General features: G+C 39.8%; 1 protein-coding gene across 4 annotated transcripts in view; it reads right to left on the bottom strand.

Annotated features, from left to right (window-relative positions):
• The window catches only part of gab1 (GRB2-associated binding protein 1), a 60,400-nt gene extending 48,839 nt beyond the window's left edge, over window positions 1–11,561 (bottom strand). For 3 of the 4 annotated variants that reach the window (XR_003440556.2, XM_027145822.2, XM_027145824.2), the window contains exons 1-2: window positions 11,179–11,561; window positions 10,870–10,960 (exon numbers count right to left, since the gene is read on the bottom strand). Coding sequence is in view for 3 of the 4 variants with exons in the window: in XM_027145822.2 (XP_027001623.1) it covers window positions 10,870–10,941 (72 nt within the window). In the remaining variant the exon portion in view is untranslated. The remainder of the gene's footprint in view (window positions 1–10,869; window positions 10,961–11,178) is intronic. The other variant, XM_027145823.2, reaches the window with a different exon arrangement.
• Between the last annotated feature and the right edge of the window lie 4,278 nt (window positions 11,562–15,839).

Here is a 15,839-nt window from a genome sequence, read left to right as displayed (position 1 = left end):
TTAGATAATGACTTACGTAGTAGAACTGAAAGCTCAATTCCAATAAATAAATAAATAAATAAATAAATAAATAAATAAATAAATAAATAAAGTAAAAATAATACATTTCTGAATTTCTTCAGACAGTGTGACAGACAGTAATTAATGTTTGTCGCTGAGGCTGATTTTTTTCTAACAGGCTATTATCACTAACAATGTATAATGCAGCATCTAAAAAAAAAAAAAAAAACATTCAGCAGCACCAGACATGTTGCATAACGCCAGTGTAATTATGATCTACTTGCATCTACTAGTGAAAAACACTAGTTTGTTCGTATGTCTAACACCCAAAACAAGATAAAAATCCCCCTTCTGTCCAAGTTCACTTCATGACCTTATCTTATCGTGGTTCAGGAATGAGCATGGCTGAGCAAATATCCCAGCACATAAAAGAACACATCTGTTTACAAACTGCCGCAGTTAGACCTTTTAACCAGATGACAATGTGCAAACAGGCGCTGTGTGCTCAAGGAGGAACTGACTTTTCCTGTAAGATACCCTGGATCTGCTATCAGAAGCCACACACTGCAGCAGACGAGCTCGGGTATCAGCTGATACCGGGGGCACAAATATACCGATAAGGGTATTGGGGTAACGGTTGGCTACGGAACCTTTAGAAATATTTGTTAACAAATGCTCATGCGATACGTTGTGTTATGGCGTGACACGTTAATAAACAGATGACACCATAATCTTATGTCACGAGAAGAAGAAACTCCAGCATCTTCCCACTATACACATACCTTTTTTAGAGCGTGCGAGGGTGGCCTACCTGAAGAATTAGCATTACAAGTGTGTGCAAGATGAGCAGAAGCGAGTGTGTAGATAATTCGGCGTGGATAAATAAGCTATCCTCCTATCACACCGCTTGACTGATGATAGCATCGACTGTTGCTTTAAGTTGGTAATTGGGAGCGTTGCCAGGCACTCGTGTAAGTGTAGCGTCCACACATTACTTCTTTAATAATGGGGGGGGTGTGGTGGGGCTGAATACCGTTTGCTAGTCAACTGTAGCTGCTATCGCATGTATCAGGGTTTGTTATCTTTTCTGACAAAATTATACAGAAACAAGATCAGGAATACTGACAATCAAGAAATCTAAGGTCAGGACTGTTTAAACATAATAACAACAACAACAACAATAATAATAATAATAATAATAATAATGATTAGATGGAACAAATAAATCTAACTAAAATTAAACCGAATTTTTAAATCGTGACGTCATCCTGAGAAATATACCGTTTCATATCCTCGATTTAAAGAGAGCGAAGACGTTCAAGAGCTTTCTGTCTGGCAGAACGGACAAGTGAACTTAAGACACATCACAGAAAGATGTTTGATCGTTCTGTCTTCGCGTATAATTTTGTAAAGAACAGAAACAAGCGAAAAGTTAACACATGATGAGATGCGTCGTGTTTTTCACCTTTAGGCTACTTCTATTGGAATCTATAAGCAGCGATCCTAGTGCACGAGCACTTCACTTCAGAGAGCACTGAGCACTTCCATTCCTTTCTTCATTAGTCAAAGTGAATTACCGGCGCCCGGCACTCATTTTTAATGGACTGAATGCGAAGGTCAGCCATCCTTCCACTCCCATAGTACTTTAAATATCTTTAACAGAAAACTCAGCACAAGGGCACTGCTAGCCCTTACTGATTAATACTAAGTTTGTTTTTTGTAGGACACCGGTGTGGAACTTCATTGAGCTACTGCTGCGTCGGTCAGCTTTATGGACGGGTCTTCGTCGGCGATCATTTGAGGACTTCGGCAGGAAGGAATTAGTGTTGGGTCCGTAGTGAACCTGGAATTTGTGCTCACCCGTTAATTCGCTCGACTACAAACTGTTGTAGAAAGGACATTATTTCCTGTCCAGTGTGAGGATGAGGTTCCCTCCTTAGTCTGGTTCCTCTCGAGGTTTCTTCCTCATTGGCAAAGTGATGTGCGGTGTAGATATAATTAAACAAGACGATGAGGCGTTCACTAAACATGCCGCTGTAGACACATGACGCAGCGGACCTGGAGCAAAAACTAGGAAGTCGTGAGTATTAAAAAGTAAATAAAACTGGAAACAAATCACGTGCAAGTTTTTTTTTCCCTTACTGTCTACCACGGTTTACTTCATGAATGTTTCAAAAAGGCAGTTAACTCCTGAGTAGATATTAAGCGACTACTCTGGAACCTTCGAGCAAACAATATGTAAGACAAATCAGTAACGTGTGTGTGAGAGAGAGAAAGAGAGAGAGAGAGAGACATGAAGAGTACAGACGCTGCATTTGGAGGCCCTCTAGAGAGCAGTGTGCGAGTGAGTTAGGGCCTCTGAGGCCTGTTCGCTCACAAATGCAATCCAAACGCACAGCCCACTGAACCAATAAAACTAAATCAACCGCAGAAGCAAACGCCTAACCAACAGCAATCTGACGCTCACAGAAAGCTCAGCGAGACTTCCAGCACACACACACAAGACACACACACAGCTTCCCACAGTGGCTAAGGTATTTATATGACGCCTCCAACAAAATGCCAGCAGCACCACCGTGGCCGCTCTTCCTGCAGGCTGGGCCGCGACTGACTAAGCACTGTGGTTATGGGATTGTTTATCATGAGCGAGATCACTTTCCCAGTGCAGATTCTTTATGTAAACAAAAAAAAAAATAAATGGGATCTGCAATCATGCAGAGAAAGTGCCTCAGGCAGGTGGGAACCAGTGGGATGATTTGACGTGGAGGGAACAAAGAGCTTAGGTTCAGCAAAATACTTCTAATAAAATGTGTGTTAATATTTTATTTATGTTTCACACAGGGTGAATAAAGGCTGACATCACAACTTTTGATTACTAGGCAGATTAATCAGCTACAATGATAGGCCTCAGTTCAGCAGCAAACACACAGATATATGGAATATAACCTGAACATAAATAAAGTGCTGCACAAAGCTGTGATGTAACTCTCCTGCTAGCACAACACAATCACTGTGTGGTGAGTGAGTGAGAGAGAGAGAGAGAGAGAAAGAGAAAAAGAAAGAAAGAAAGAAAAAAGGCACAAAAGAAAGCATGAAAGAAAGCAAGAAAGAAAGAAAGAAGAGAAATAAGAGAAAGAAAAAGATACGAGCACGCACGCAGACACGCGAGCGCGCACCCAGACACTTGACAGACAAAAAAAAAGAACACCACAGCAGGAATAAAAATAGGCAGCATACAGGCATCACCTACTGCAGTAGGTTTTGTGCATGAATACCTGACACTCGTATGTCTTTATTTGAAAGCGACGGTTAATAATTTATTAAGAGGAGAATCCATTTCAACAGAACTGCTCATCGTTTCAGACACAGCGCGACGTACTGAAATGGAGAGGGCCAGAGTTGAGATAGAGAAGGGATGATAGGAAAAACTAAGTTGACGTGGAACAAAAAGGAAATGAAAGCGATATGGAGAAGAAAGAAGAAACGAATAAGCACTTGTTTGTCTCAGCAGTTAAGTTAAGCTGATCGGCTTGAACGCGGACGTCACCTTGTTTGTTTGCGCCGAGCAATAAGACATACGTGGATCCAGCAGATTGCAATCAATCCAAGAAGAGTAAACAAACACTTTGAAGAAGAATGAAAGTCATTCCATGTATGTGTGTGTGCGCGCATGTGTGCGTGTGTGTGTGTAGCAGGAAAGCGGCAGCTGCACACGCTGCAGAACATGAGTAATGGCAGTGTGAGTACTGGAGGATGTGACCGGAGACGCATTAAGGGGAAAAGAGGAATTCTCTATGAAGGTGGCTGTAGCATGGTGAAGGTTTACACACGTTTCATACACACATTTTCCTCCTTAGTCTCTCCTCGGCCAGCTCATCTTTCCCTGGTGCATCGTGGGAAAGTTGAACAGTAGAGCTATATGTCAAGGTCCCTTATGGCACATAAGCAGAACCTACAATTTTTTTTTTTTTGCTTTAAAATACATCAAAGACCCCCCAAGAGGACTCGCTCGGCCACTGGGGCTATGACATGTGACACGTGTGGAAAGTAGAAGTAGAGTCCCAGTGAAGAACTCGCTAAATTCATCACGTCAACAGGTCAATGACCCTTAGCTGGGACGACGTCTAAGATTTTTAAATCTCCTCTTTCTATATATTTTAGTGATCCTAAAGGACTAGGATTAAAAAGTGACATCTAACGTAATATAATACCATAACAAGCTAGTTAGCTAAAAAAAAAAAAAAAAACACACTAGTTCATGATCCTCATCTTACAAACTTTCTTACACAGACAGACAGATGGACGGACCGAGATAGATGGGGTGGATAGATAGAGACAGACAGACAGGATGGCTGGATGGACGGCCAGAGATAATTGGGGTGTACAGACGGACAGACAGACGGACGGACGGACAGAGATGGATGGTGTGTACAGACGGACAGACTGACGGACAGAGATAGACAGGGTGGACAGACGGACGGACAGAGATAGACGGGGTGGATAGACAGACAGACAGACAGACAGAATGGATGGATGGATGGATAGACGGCCAGAGATAGATGGGGTGTACAGACGGACAGACAGACAGACGGACGGACGGACGGACAGACAGAGATGGATGGGGTGTACAGACAGACAGACAGACAGACAGACAGATGGATGGACAGAGATAGACGGAGTGGACAGACAGACAGACGGACGGACGGACAGAGATAGATGTGGTGGCTAGACAGACAGACAGACGGACGGACAGATAGATGGGTTGGATAGACAGACAGACAGACAGACAGACAGACAGACAGACGGACGGACAGATAGATGGGTTGGATAGACAGACAGACAGACAGACAGACAGACGGACGGACAGATAGATGGGTTGGATAGACAGACAGACAGACAGACAGACAAAAAGATGAGGTAGCCAGCCAGACAGCCAGATTTTAGTGATCCTGTAGGAAATTCAAGCATTCAGTAGTAAGATACAGAAAGGAGTTTTGCGACTTAAAAGTCAGTAAGCCTTTGCTAACGTTTTGGCTACGAGGTCAGCTGGAAGCGTCTTTACCTTCTCCTGATCTGCTGAAATGCAAGCAGACTGCTCCTTAAGAGGAGAATAATGTTTCGGCTTTGAAATTAGTATATGCAGCACCTAATGGTATAATAGCATATAATGCTGAGTAGAACCTGTCATTTCCAGCCTCCAACAAGGAAAAAAGAAAGAAAATGCAATTCCTGCTCATTAATCTTGTAAGGTTTGTTAAGCTACGAGATCTTTCAAGCACAGGGTATCTTCACCAACATGTGTAAAGCAGCAGGTTGTGAGCCTCGCTTTTATTTGAAACACAGCTATTAAAAGTAAAACATCTGGAACCCTACTTCTTCACCTGGGAAGTGCGAACGAACCACAATCTGATCCTCCTGAAACTTCTAGCTACAAAATGTCCCATATAGAACTATAAATGACAGACATGAGGACAATCCCAAAAGATAAATAAAATATATGATAAATAGCAGGTTTAAAAACAATCACTCCTGTCCATTAGAAAACTTCGTTCAATCCGCTTTATTCTTACATTTACGGCATTTGGCAGACGTCCTTATCCACAATATAAAAAAAACCTTAGTCCTTAAGGACCTTGCTCAAGGGGCACAGAAATGGCTGCTTGGTCCACCTGGGATTTAAACTCACGACCTTCCAAACACCCAAGGCTACCATGTCGCACGTCTTGCATGTGCAGGTATCAAGGTATCAACGGTCAGTAACTGGAAGCTAAATCAAAGTGGAAATCAACACCGTGCTGAAGTCTCGGAAAGTCAGATCACTTCTGATCGCATACAACTCGTCAGGTTATACAGCCAATCCGTTTGCTGCACTTAGAGAACTGCACACGAGTCAGAGGTCCACGTATGAGGCAGTTTCAAACACAGAAAAAGGAAAAAATTAATGAGATGGAAAGTTGGCAGGGCATGGCAGGGGTTTAGTGTGAATAGTTTACCGTTATTATTATTATTATTATTATTATTATTATTATTATTATTATTATCTTGAAACACCACATCCTCTAAATCTAATAAATCTAGAGATGGGAATCTTAATGGTGATTAGAGAGTTAAAAATTTCTACCTTTTTAAAGATGTAAAAGTAAACCGTGTGGCCTTCGACACTCCTCTATCACTGATAGAAAGAAACAGGAGTTGCCATGGCTGCATGCTGTATGTGTGTGTGTATACGAGTATGAGAGTGTGAGTAGAAAAAAAAAGTCCATATTGAAGCGTTGAGCATGCACTTTGAGCCTCACGCTGAACACCGAGCGCTTCCATTGCACAGCACACAAAAAAGTCGGCTGAACAGCCGCGGTCTTGATTCGCTGCCAAACAGCCGGGAACACAGCAGACTTTTGACCCTCACTGCTCAAAGCTCTGCTCTGCTCTGCACAGCTTGAAGCAGTAGGGCTGGGAATTTGGGCTTCATGCCCACACTAAAACATTCTCATGTCAGGCCTGCATATTATATTTCTGTCTAGAGAAGGAAGCTATTGGTTTGGAGGAAAGAAAAATAAGTTAGTCGGTTTGGGGAAACGTTCGTACGTTAAAGTTACAATTTATTACTAAACCGCAGACGGCTTGATAAAGCTTGGGTTCAGGATCGTCCCTTTGAACCACCGTTTCTCCAAAACTGCCTGAATGATCATAAATTCAGATCGTATGAAAACGTCTTGCCAAGCTTCTACAGCTCCGAACACATTTTTAACCTAATTCTCTGTACTGTGTGTGCGGTTAGCGCTGATGATTTGCATGTCCAGTTATTTCTGTGCAGATCAAGTGAAGGCACAAAAGTATTTTTAAAACGTTTTGTAACCCATGCTGTCAGACAGAGAACTGAACATGTGTCTGTGTAGAAATATTACTTGTGCAGATCTGTACGTGGATGAATCCCGCTAAACCTTCCAAGTAACCACATGCATATTGCTTCAACTGGAGAAAAACATCTTTGGTAAGACACTCATGTCTGACTCATCCAAAACCTTTACTGTTGCAGCCTAATGGCTGTTATTTTAAATCTATAATGTATAACTGTGTACTTTAAATGTTACTGACAGCACCTGAAGACCGCCCTTTGACTTCCTGCTACAAGTCTTCAAGTTTTCTGATGTTTTTTACAGCAGAGGGAAACTGTGTACTGTAAATGATATCTGTAAGGAATAATCAATAACAAGGTGCTGGGATGTGACTTGATGCGAAGTTGCTGATAGGGCTGGGCGATAAAACGATAACGATATGTATCGCGATAGACATGTGATCGATATCAATAAAAATGTGTTCGATACAACAGTTTATTTTTTATACTTCGTCGGAAGAAAACAGAGGTTGCGAAGCAAGTTTTGTTGCATTAACAAAGACACTCACTCTCTGGTAACCTAGCAATGTAGGGAGTGACACGCTAACAGCCAATCATGTAACAATATCACGTTTGGTTGCACCATATCGTTGTCTCGTGCTTCAGTAACCGGTATCTGATAAGCAGAAAATGAGCCGCAGCAAGCGAGGAAACTGTAAATAAAAGAGGAAAAGTCAGCTTCTCCTGGTCCTTATTTTAAATGGGTCATAAAAAATATCAACAATTAATTATCGATATCGACCGATATGAAACACTGATATCGTGATACAGTTTTCAGCCATATCACCCAGCCCTATTTGCTGATGATCTTTTCAGTAATAACATGCTCTTTAACCTTTAACTCCTCTTAATTCTGGATGTTTGATGTTCTGGAAAGTCTCCGGATTCAAGATTTTACCCCTGACTGTTCCAAAGCACTGACACCAGAGATAGCATCCAAAAAAAAAAACACGTTAAATAAACATTAAATCTCCTCTTAGAAAACTTCACCGTGTTAAAGATTACATGCAAATGTGTTGATGCGGCGCAGCTTCACTACAAATCCCGGTGCCAGCCGTTGCCATAGAAACAATAAATAGCACCGTCGTTGTTATATAAACCTGTGATGTTCAGACAGATCTAATATCAAAGAGAAGATTAATCAGCTGCTTCGGACAAATCAAAATCGAGAAATCAACAGTACTGAAAACGGTGGGGTAGAAATCAGAGGGGTCACATCAAGAGTAAGCAACAGGGTTAAAAAGGCCTGGCGGAAGGGAAAACAACCAGAGAAGCAATGCCTGCTGGCGTGGGCCATGCAAACTGGTCCTGACAAACAGCAATAAACAACAAACAATCAGCACCTCTGGGGAAATGTCTGCTCCAAGCTGGAGCTCATGTAAACAGGAGCAAAGCTATTGCTGTTGTAAACATATTCAGAGCAATAAAATGTAGCCTGATACTTATATACCTCATAATACTTGAAGACTTTACGTACACGTTCGCACTGCAGAACAGCAGGATCGCATTGTGAAAACATGACTTGAACAAGATCGATGAAAATAAATAACTGAACACTGAAAAGTACTTTTAAAAAGATTTAAATAAAAGATCAACAGCTCAATATCAGTTTGCCTTGTTACACTGAAACAATTAAAATATATACAGAAAAACTGTGAATTTTGTGAATATTTATAGTGATAATCACCATCAATCTTAGTCATGTTTCCAAAAACTGATACGATGCAACATTATTCACGACACACACAATATCAGACTATTGAATTTTTTCTTTTTAAAAGGTGGGGTCTCCGTTGTTTGAGAAATGTTTCAGAAAACTGCGTCGGGCCGCCAAAAATAAAACTAATGTGTAGCCAATGAGCAGAAAGGGGCGTGTCTTGTCAATATGGGCGGAGAGAGTGTTCAGTGCGCATGTGTGACATTAGCAGAAAGCGGTTTTAACATTGACATGGAGGATAAAAACAAAGAAAGAAAGCGAAGAAAGGCTTACGATAAGGCAAGAAGTAGAATGTGTTAATATAGGATCAGCTTTCCAGCGCTGGAGAGAACTGAACGTCTTCCGCGTGAAACGGAGATAAACCTTTCACGGTACAACACACAGTACTACAAAAACACATTTGTATTACCACAGTATTACTCATTAAGTTCATTTATTGATAAAAAAAATATCCCCTTGGTCAACTGCCCCAAAATGTTCCACCATAATACTTGTCTGGGTTATACTTGTTATACTTGTCTGGTGTATGTGGGGGGCGGAGCTATCAATACAGGGGTGGGACCCATTTGAGTTAGGGACGTGTTTGTTTTGGTGATTTCATATGTCAACATTGGCTTTCAAACAACGGAGACCCCACCTTTAAAATCCTCCCTTTAATATGGAGATAATGAATGTGAATGGAAAACAAATCTTTATTAATGAACATAAATGCAGTTACAGTAATCCAGATCCATAAGTCACACTGCGATGCGTTTTATCACGGCGACACTAAGCCCTCAATCAGAATAAACACTGATGTTACACTTGTGCTGCACTAACCAGCCCAAAAACGGCTTGTTATTATTATTATGTAGATTATTTATACTATAAAAGGTAACTAAACACTGCATTATTGCAGAGACATTGCAGTGCAGTTTCAAGAACAAAGACAACAGATCAGAAGCTCAAGCACTTAATGCACAAATAGGATGAAAGAAATCCGGTAAGAAAGCTTGTCGATCGGCAGGATATTTGGTTATCGCTTAATAGCAATGAGTGAGGACTGATTTCATTATGGGTTAAAGAAGGTGTATTAGGTCTGGGGGAGCGGAGAAAGAAAGAGACGATTACGTTAAATAAACCAAATTGTTTACAGCTCGATGACTCGGATGACACGTGATTCTCTAAGGAAGGAGCTCGGCCACAGTTTAGGAGCTTTCTGTAAATAGCTTTTTCGTAACTTTTCTGCAAAACAGCGCTGACAACGGATATTTTTTTTGCTTAGGTTTCTGCTGATTCGTATGTTGCATCAAAGAAACGCATTCGTAAGTTTCATTGTGATGGAGAATGAAAAGAAAGAATGTGCAGTTTCAACACATCCGAAAGGCTTCGAGATCTGAGCAGGTTGTAGGCAGAAGCCCAAACTTTAAGAAAACTTTGCTTAAAAATAATTACTTTCGGGTCAAATGCAGACATTTTAGCCAGTTTGTCCGAATTCCGCTTGCATAAGAGAAGCCCGGTGATGAGTTTTGTTGCAGTTGAGGATGAATAAGAGAACAAAATGTGCTGGATCAACAGCAGGTTTGAGGATTTGAGCTCAGCGCTCTGTGACACATGGGATAAGCCTGAGCTACAGAAGGTTTTTCTAAAAAAAAAAAAATAGTAATAATAATAAAACAAGCTCGATGTAGATTCGTACACATTCCTGCTTGCATGAGGATGAATAAAAGAACATCAGGTTAGAGGATTTGAGCTAAGTACTTTCAGTATAAAGCCCTTTTTTAGGCTCAAACAAGCTTGCATTTCTTTTGGGTTGTTTTTTTTTTAATCCCACATAAGATGGTGTAGGAATAAAGAGCACAAATAAAGCCCTTTTTATTATTTTTGCACTAAAGAACACAAGCATCATTCCGATTATGTGCTGATTATGTTTTTCAGGGTGAAAAAAAGGGACAGAAACGCAAACGTTGTCCCAAAATAGCACATGACTTCTGTTGACTAGTAAACAACACTGTAACACACCCTGGGCAGGTTTTAGTGGAATAGCACAGCTATGAAAAGACTTGAGAAATGATTTAATACCATATAGAAGAAAATGAATCCATTCCTTAATACTATTGCTGTTAATATTATCATTATTATTATTATTATTATCATTATTAGAAAGCAGCCATTTGCATGCGTGTGCGCGCCCGCGTGTCCGGTTAAATACTGAAAAACCACAGCGCGTTTGAATAGAACTGAGATTTGTTTTTGTTTTGTTTGTTCTTCTACTTACGTAACGGCGCAACTTTTTTTCCGGCGGAGACTTTCTGAGCCAGCCGGAACACACCACGTCCCCTCCGCTCATTTTGTAGCCCTTTTTTAATCTGTAAAGGAAACAAAACGACACAAGTTGTGAGGACGCGCGAACGCGCGCGCGGCTGTGGACGGAGTTACACTGTAACAACATCAACGGGTCTCCAGGCTCGTGCACAAACTCCACCAAACCTAATGCTCCTTTTAACTCATTTTATCTTTTATTATAGTTAACAATTAAATACAAAAAAGGTCTCAATACGAAAGCATCCAGAAAACGTTTACATACGTTATACGTGCGTACGTGAAGACTGGTTTAAGTTTACACACGTGAAAAGTGAGAATAATCCGGTGTGTGTGTTGTTTTTCTCCTCAAGAGTCGTCGTTTCCACACACACACACACACACCAAGTTCCTCGCGCTCGTCCTTTTTTTTCTTGTCTTTTATTTTAACTAAAGCCGAATATCTCCAACGCGTTTTCCTTCACGTTTCCCGCACATGACGGCTGTTTTGTGGAGCTTTCCGAGCTCCACGGAGCTCTTTTCCAACTAATTGTCCCAGTTTCGTCGACCTTCCCTCCAGTTTCGCTCGGTGATTGACGCGTAAAAACCGTCGATACTTTTCCCTTAAAACTCAACCTCCCTCCTTCTGCCTGTGGAGGAGGACAAGGAGACGCCGAGCTATGGGAGAGAGAAAAAACGCACCACCAAGGCGCAGAGGATTGTGGGAAATGTAGTCGACAGGTGCCGCCCTTACAAACCGCTACACGTATTAATTGTTTTTCTCTCTATTTATTCTTTTGGGTCTGTGTTAACGATTCATGGCCGATTTTAACCAACAAATCACACTGTATTTATTCAAATAGAGATATTCAAGCAACGCCCGGTGTATTAGTGAACTTATTGACTTCCATTCTTTAGGATTTAAGATTACAACTCCCAGAATGCAATTCGTTGGGCATCCCGACCATTGAATCCGATTAGTAATACAGAAGAGACTCACTATATTTTTACTAGCTTACTGAATGTACAACACTTAAAGTAACAGGATATGAACGTGTTTGTGAGATTTTAATTATGAAATAATTTTAAATAAGAATTATTCAAAGAATTTAAATAAATAAAAAAAATGTAAGAATAAATAAAAATGTATATATATATATATATATATATATATATATATATATATATATATATATATATATATATAAATAAAATAACAGCAATAACAACAACAATAAAACAAATATTATTATTATTATTATTATTATTATTATTATTATTATTATTATTATTATTATTATTATATTCTGGTAGCACAATGTGGGAGGATTGACTCCAGAAGGTATGGCAGTCCATCACAGGTCATCATAAGCATGTTTTTGGACAGTGGAAGGAAACCGGAGAACCTTGAGCTCCACACGGCCAGTAACCTGAACTGAGGATTAAAAACCCAGGACCCACTGCACCACTGTGTCACCTGATGATTCAGTTCAGTTCAGTTCAGTTCAGTTCAATTAATTTGTATAGCATTTTAACAATTCACATTGTCTCAATGCAGCTTTACAGATGTATATAAACAGAATAAAAATTTTACATTTTAAAAGTTTCAAATTAAGTTACTATTTATCTCTAAAATCTCTCCTTAGTAAGCAAGCTGGAGGTGAAGGTGATGAGGAAAAATTCCCTGAGATGATATGAGGAAGAAACCTTGAAAGGAACCCATTTTAGTTTTTTTTAATGACATGCTGCCCAGGCTATGTATAGAAAAACCTTTAGAAATTATAAATCATGAATGATATATATCATAATATGTAAAAAGGTCATGTGAATAAAATATAAACACAAAAGAAAATCTCACTTTTGTGTGAACTGATTAAAGAGTCTATTCCTAGTTATTCAATACAAGGCTTATTATTTACATCTAATTGGGATATCTGGATTTAGGGTAACAAGATAATAAAGTAATCCTCTAATACATCTCAAAATGCACCATGAGCATCCTCACTCTCTTGCATTTTTTTATGTAAACGATACAGGCCAATCTTGATCCATGCAATGATCAACTATCTTGAGATAGTGTTTTAGATTTTGAAAGCCATTTGGTTGTAGGTAATGATATAATCATGTGAAACATATTGTGCAGCTCTGTTACTTTTACTGTTAGCAAACAATGACTATTGTGTTGGTTTGTATAGAGAAGAGAGGAGCAGCCGCTGAATGTGCCTGAGCCAGAGATGCATGCAGGGATTTGTGTCCGTGTGAAACAGGAATGTGGGGAATGCTGCTGTACTGGAAAACGCCTTTTCCAATCGAGCCTGCTAACAAAGTCGTCTAACTGCTTACTCAGGACTTTTGAAAACACAAACCACATCATTACGATGTCTTTTGCATGTGCGAGTTGTTCAGTGACTACGTGCACCAGTCATGTGTTTGGCACAGTTTATTGTGTTTATGATCAATTTTGACCTGAGACTTGTATTTAGCTTTGGACCAAGACTGCTTGTCACTATTAGTTCTACTTGACCTTAGTGCTGCATTCGACATTGGTGGTGTGCTGCATTGGTGGTGTGCCCCAGGATTTTGTAAATGTAAAAAATGTGCCGCGGCTCAAAAAAGGTTGAAAATCACTGCTTACAGATCACAACATTCACCTAGATTATACAAAATACCAAAATTAGATCCTACCTGTCTGATCAATACCATTTTGTAGATTTAAATGAAGAATTCTCCATTTTATTGGCAGTTAATTATGGGTTCCCTCAAGGATCAGTTCTAGGACCTTTGATTTTCTCGATATACATGCTTCAATAAGGGAACATCTTTAGAAGGCACGGGATTAGTTTCCACTGTTATGCTGACGATACACAGTTATATATCTCATCGAAACAAGATGAAATATCTAAATTGTCTAAATTAACTGAGTGTGTTAAAGAGATAAAAGATTGAATGACGTGCGATTTTCAGTTGTTAAACTCTGAAAAGACCGAAATACTACTTATCAGTCCAAAAACCAGTACACAGAAGCTCTCACAATTCAACTCCCATTTAGAGGGATGGTCTGTTACTAGTAGCTTGACAGTGAAAGACGTAAGTGTTTATATTAGACAGCAACTTGTCTTTTGAAAATCATATCGCCAATATTACAAAAACAGCCTTCTTCCACCTTAGAAATATTGGCAAGCTAAATAAACATCCTATCTGTATCTGATGCTGAGAAGCATTCATGACCTATAGACTAGACTATTATAATGCATTACTAGGTGGTTGTCCTGCATCTTTAATAAATAGGCTTCAGTTAGTCTAGAGTTCTTACTAGGATAAGAAAGAATGATCATATAACCCCAATTTTATCATCTTTACACCAATATGATCATATTACTCCAATTTTATCTGTTAAGTTTAGAATTGATTACAAACTGCTGCTACTTACATACAATGCTCTTATTGGTTTAGCTCCCATGTATAACTAGTCTCTGTCCTCTCTGAGATAAAAAAAAAAAAAGTCAGGACTTCTGGTAGTTCCCTGAATATCAAAATTTAGTAAAGGCAGGAGGGCATTTTTGTACTTATCTCCCAAACTTCGGGGCTCAGACACACTTTCCCAGTTTAAATGTAGATTTAAAACTCATCTCTTTAGTCAGACACACACATAATACACCCCATAATCCTGTGCCCTAAACATACACATTATCATCTAGTGCTTGCTAATATTATGAACAGCAGCTACGCTAATTCCTCTCCACTGCTTCTCTCTTTCTACCCATCCCAAGGCACCTAGAAATTGTATCAGCTCTGATCGTCTTCCGTGTCATGAAGATTTTGGACCTTCGCTGAGATGAGGGCGACTCTATGAGGATCCTGAGGCATCTAGAGATCTACCAGCTCCAGTTGGAATCTGCTTCATGTAGTATTTGGACATACTAAGAGCAAATGACAGACTGTCAGACTCTATATTTCCACACCTCCAGTGTCACCCATATGAGGATGAGGTTCCCCTTTGAGTCTGGTTCCTCTTAAGGTTTCTTCCTTTACCATCCAGTTGAGTTTTTCCTCACCACAGTCACCTGAGTCATCTCAGACTTGCTCGTTGGGGATAAATACAAACACATTGTGACCCGAGAGGTTCGGATAAGTGGTAGAAAATGAATGAATGAATGAATGAATGAATAATTCTAATCGTAAATTTTTTGTATTCTATTAATCTTTCTATAAATATTCTTTAGAATAACCTTTTGTTCTATGTTTATGTTCTGTAAAGCTGCTTCGAGACAATGTCAGTTGTTAAAAGTGCTATACAAATAAACCTTTCGACTGAATTTTTGGTTCTTGTATTCTTTCTTTTATCAGGAGAGCTGATCATTGTGAATGTTGCTTATTAAAAAATATTATAAAGTAATAGTATTGAAAAAAAAAGCTGTGCTTACAAACAGGCAACACACATTTAATTTTAAAGATTGCACCTATTGCATACTTGTACTTATTACAGTTATATAAACAAACAAACAAACAAACAGGGGTGCACGGTGGCTTAGTGGTTAGCACGTTTGCCTCACACCTCCAGGGTTGGGGGTTTGATTCCCGCCTCCGCCTTGTGTGTGTGGAGTTTGCATGTTCTCCCCGTGCCTTGGGGGTTTCCTCCGGTTACTCCGCTTTCCTCCCCTTGGGCCAAAGACATGCATGGTAAGTTGATTGGCATCTCTGGAAAATTGTCCACAGTATGTCAGTGAATGAGAGTGTGTGTGTGTGTGTGTGTGTGTGTGTGTGTGCCCTGCGACGGGTTGACACTCCGTCCAGGGTGTATCCTGCCTTGATGCCCAATGACGCCTGAGATAGGCACAGGCTCCCCGTGACCCGAGAAGTTCGGATAAGAAAAATGAATGAATGAATAAATAAACAAATTATTATTGTTGTTGTTGTTTTTCTGAAGTAAATAAATCAATACATAAA

Source organism: Tachysurus fulvidraco, chromosome 4 (assembly GCF_022655615.1).
Source record: "Tachysurus fulvidraco isolate hzauxx_2018 chromosome 4, HZAU_PFXX_2.0, whole genome shotgun sequence".
Taxonomy (NCBI): domain Eukaryota; kingdom Metazoa; phylum Chordata; class Actinopteri; order Siluriformes; family Bagridae; genus Tachysurus; species Tachysurus fulvidraco.
The sequence above is the reverse complement of the archived record's forward strand: the minus strand, read 5'-3'. Positions and strand labels throughout refer to the sequence as shown.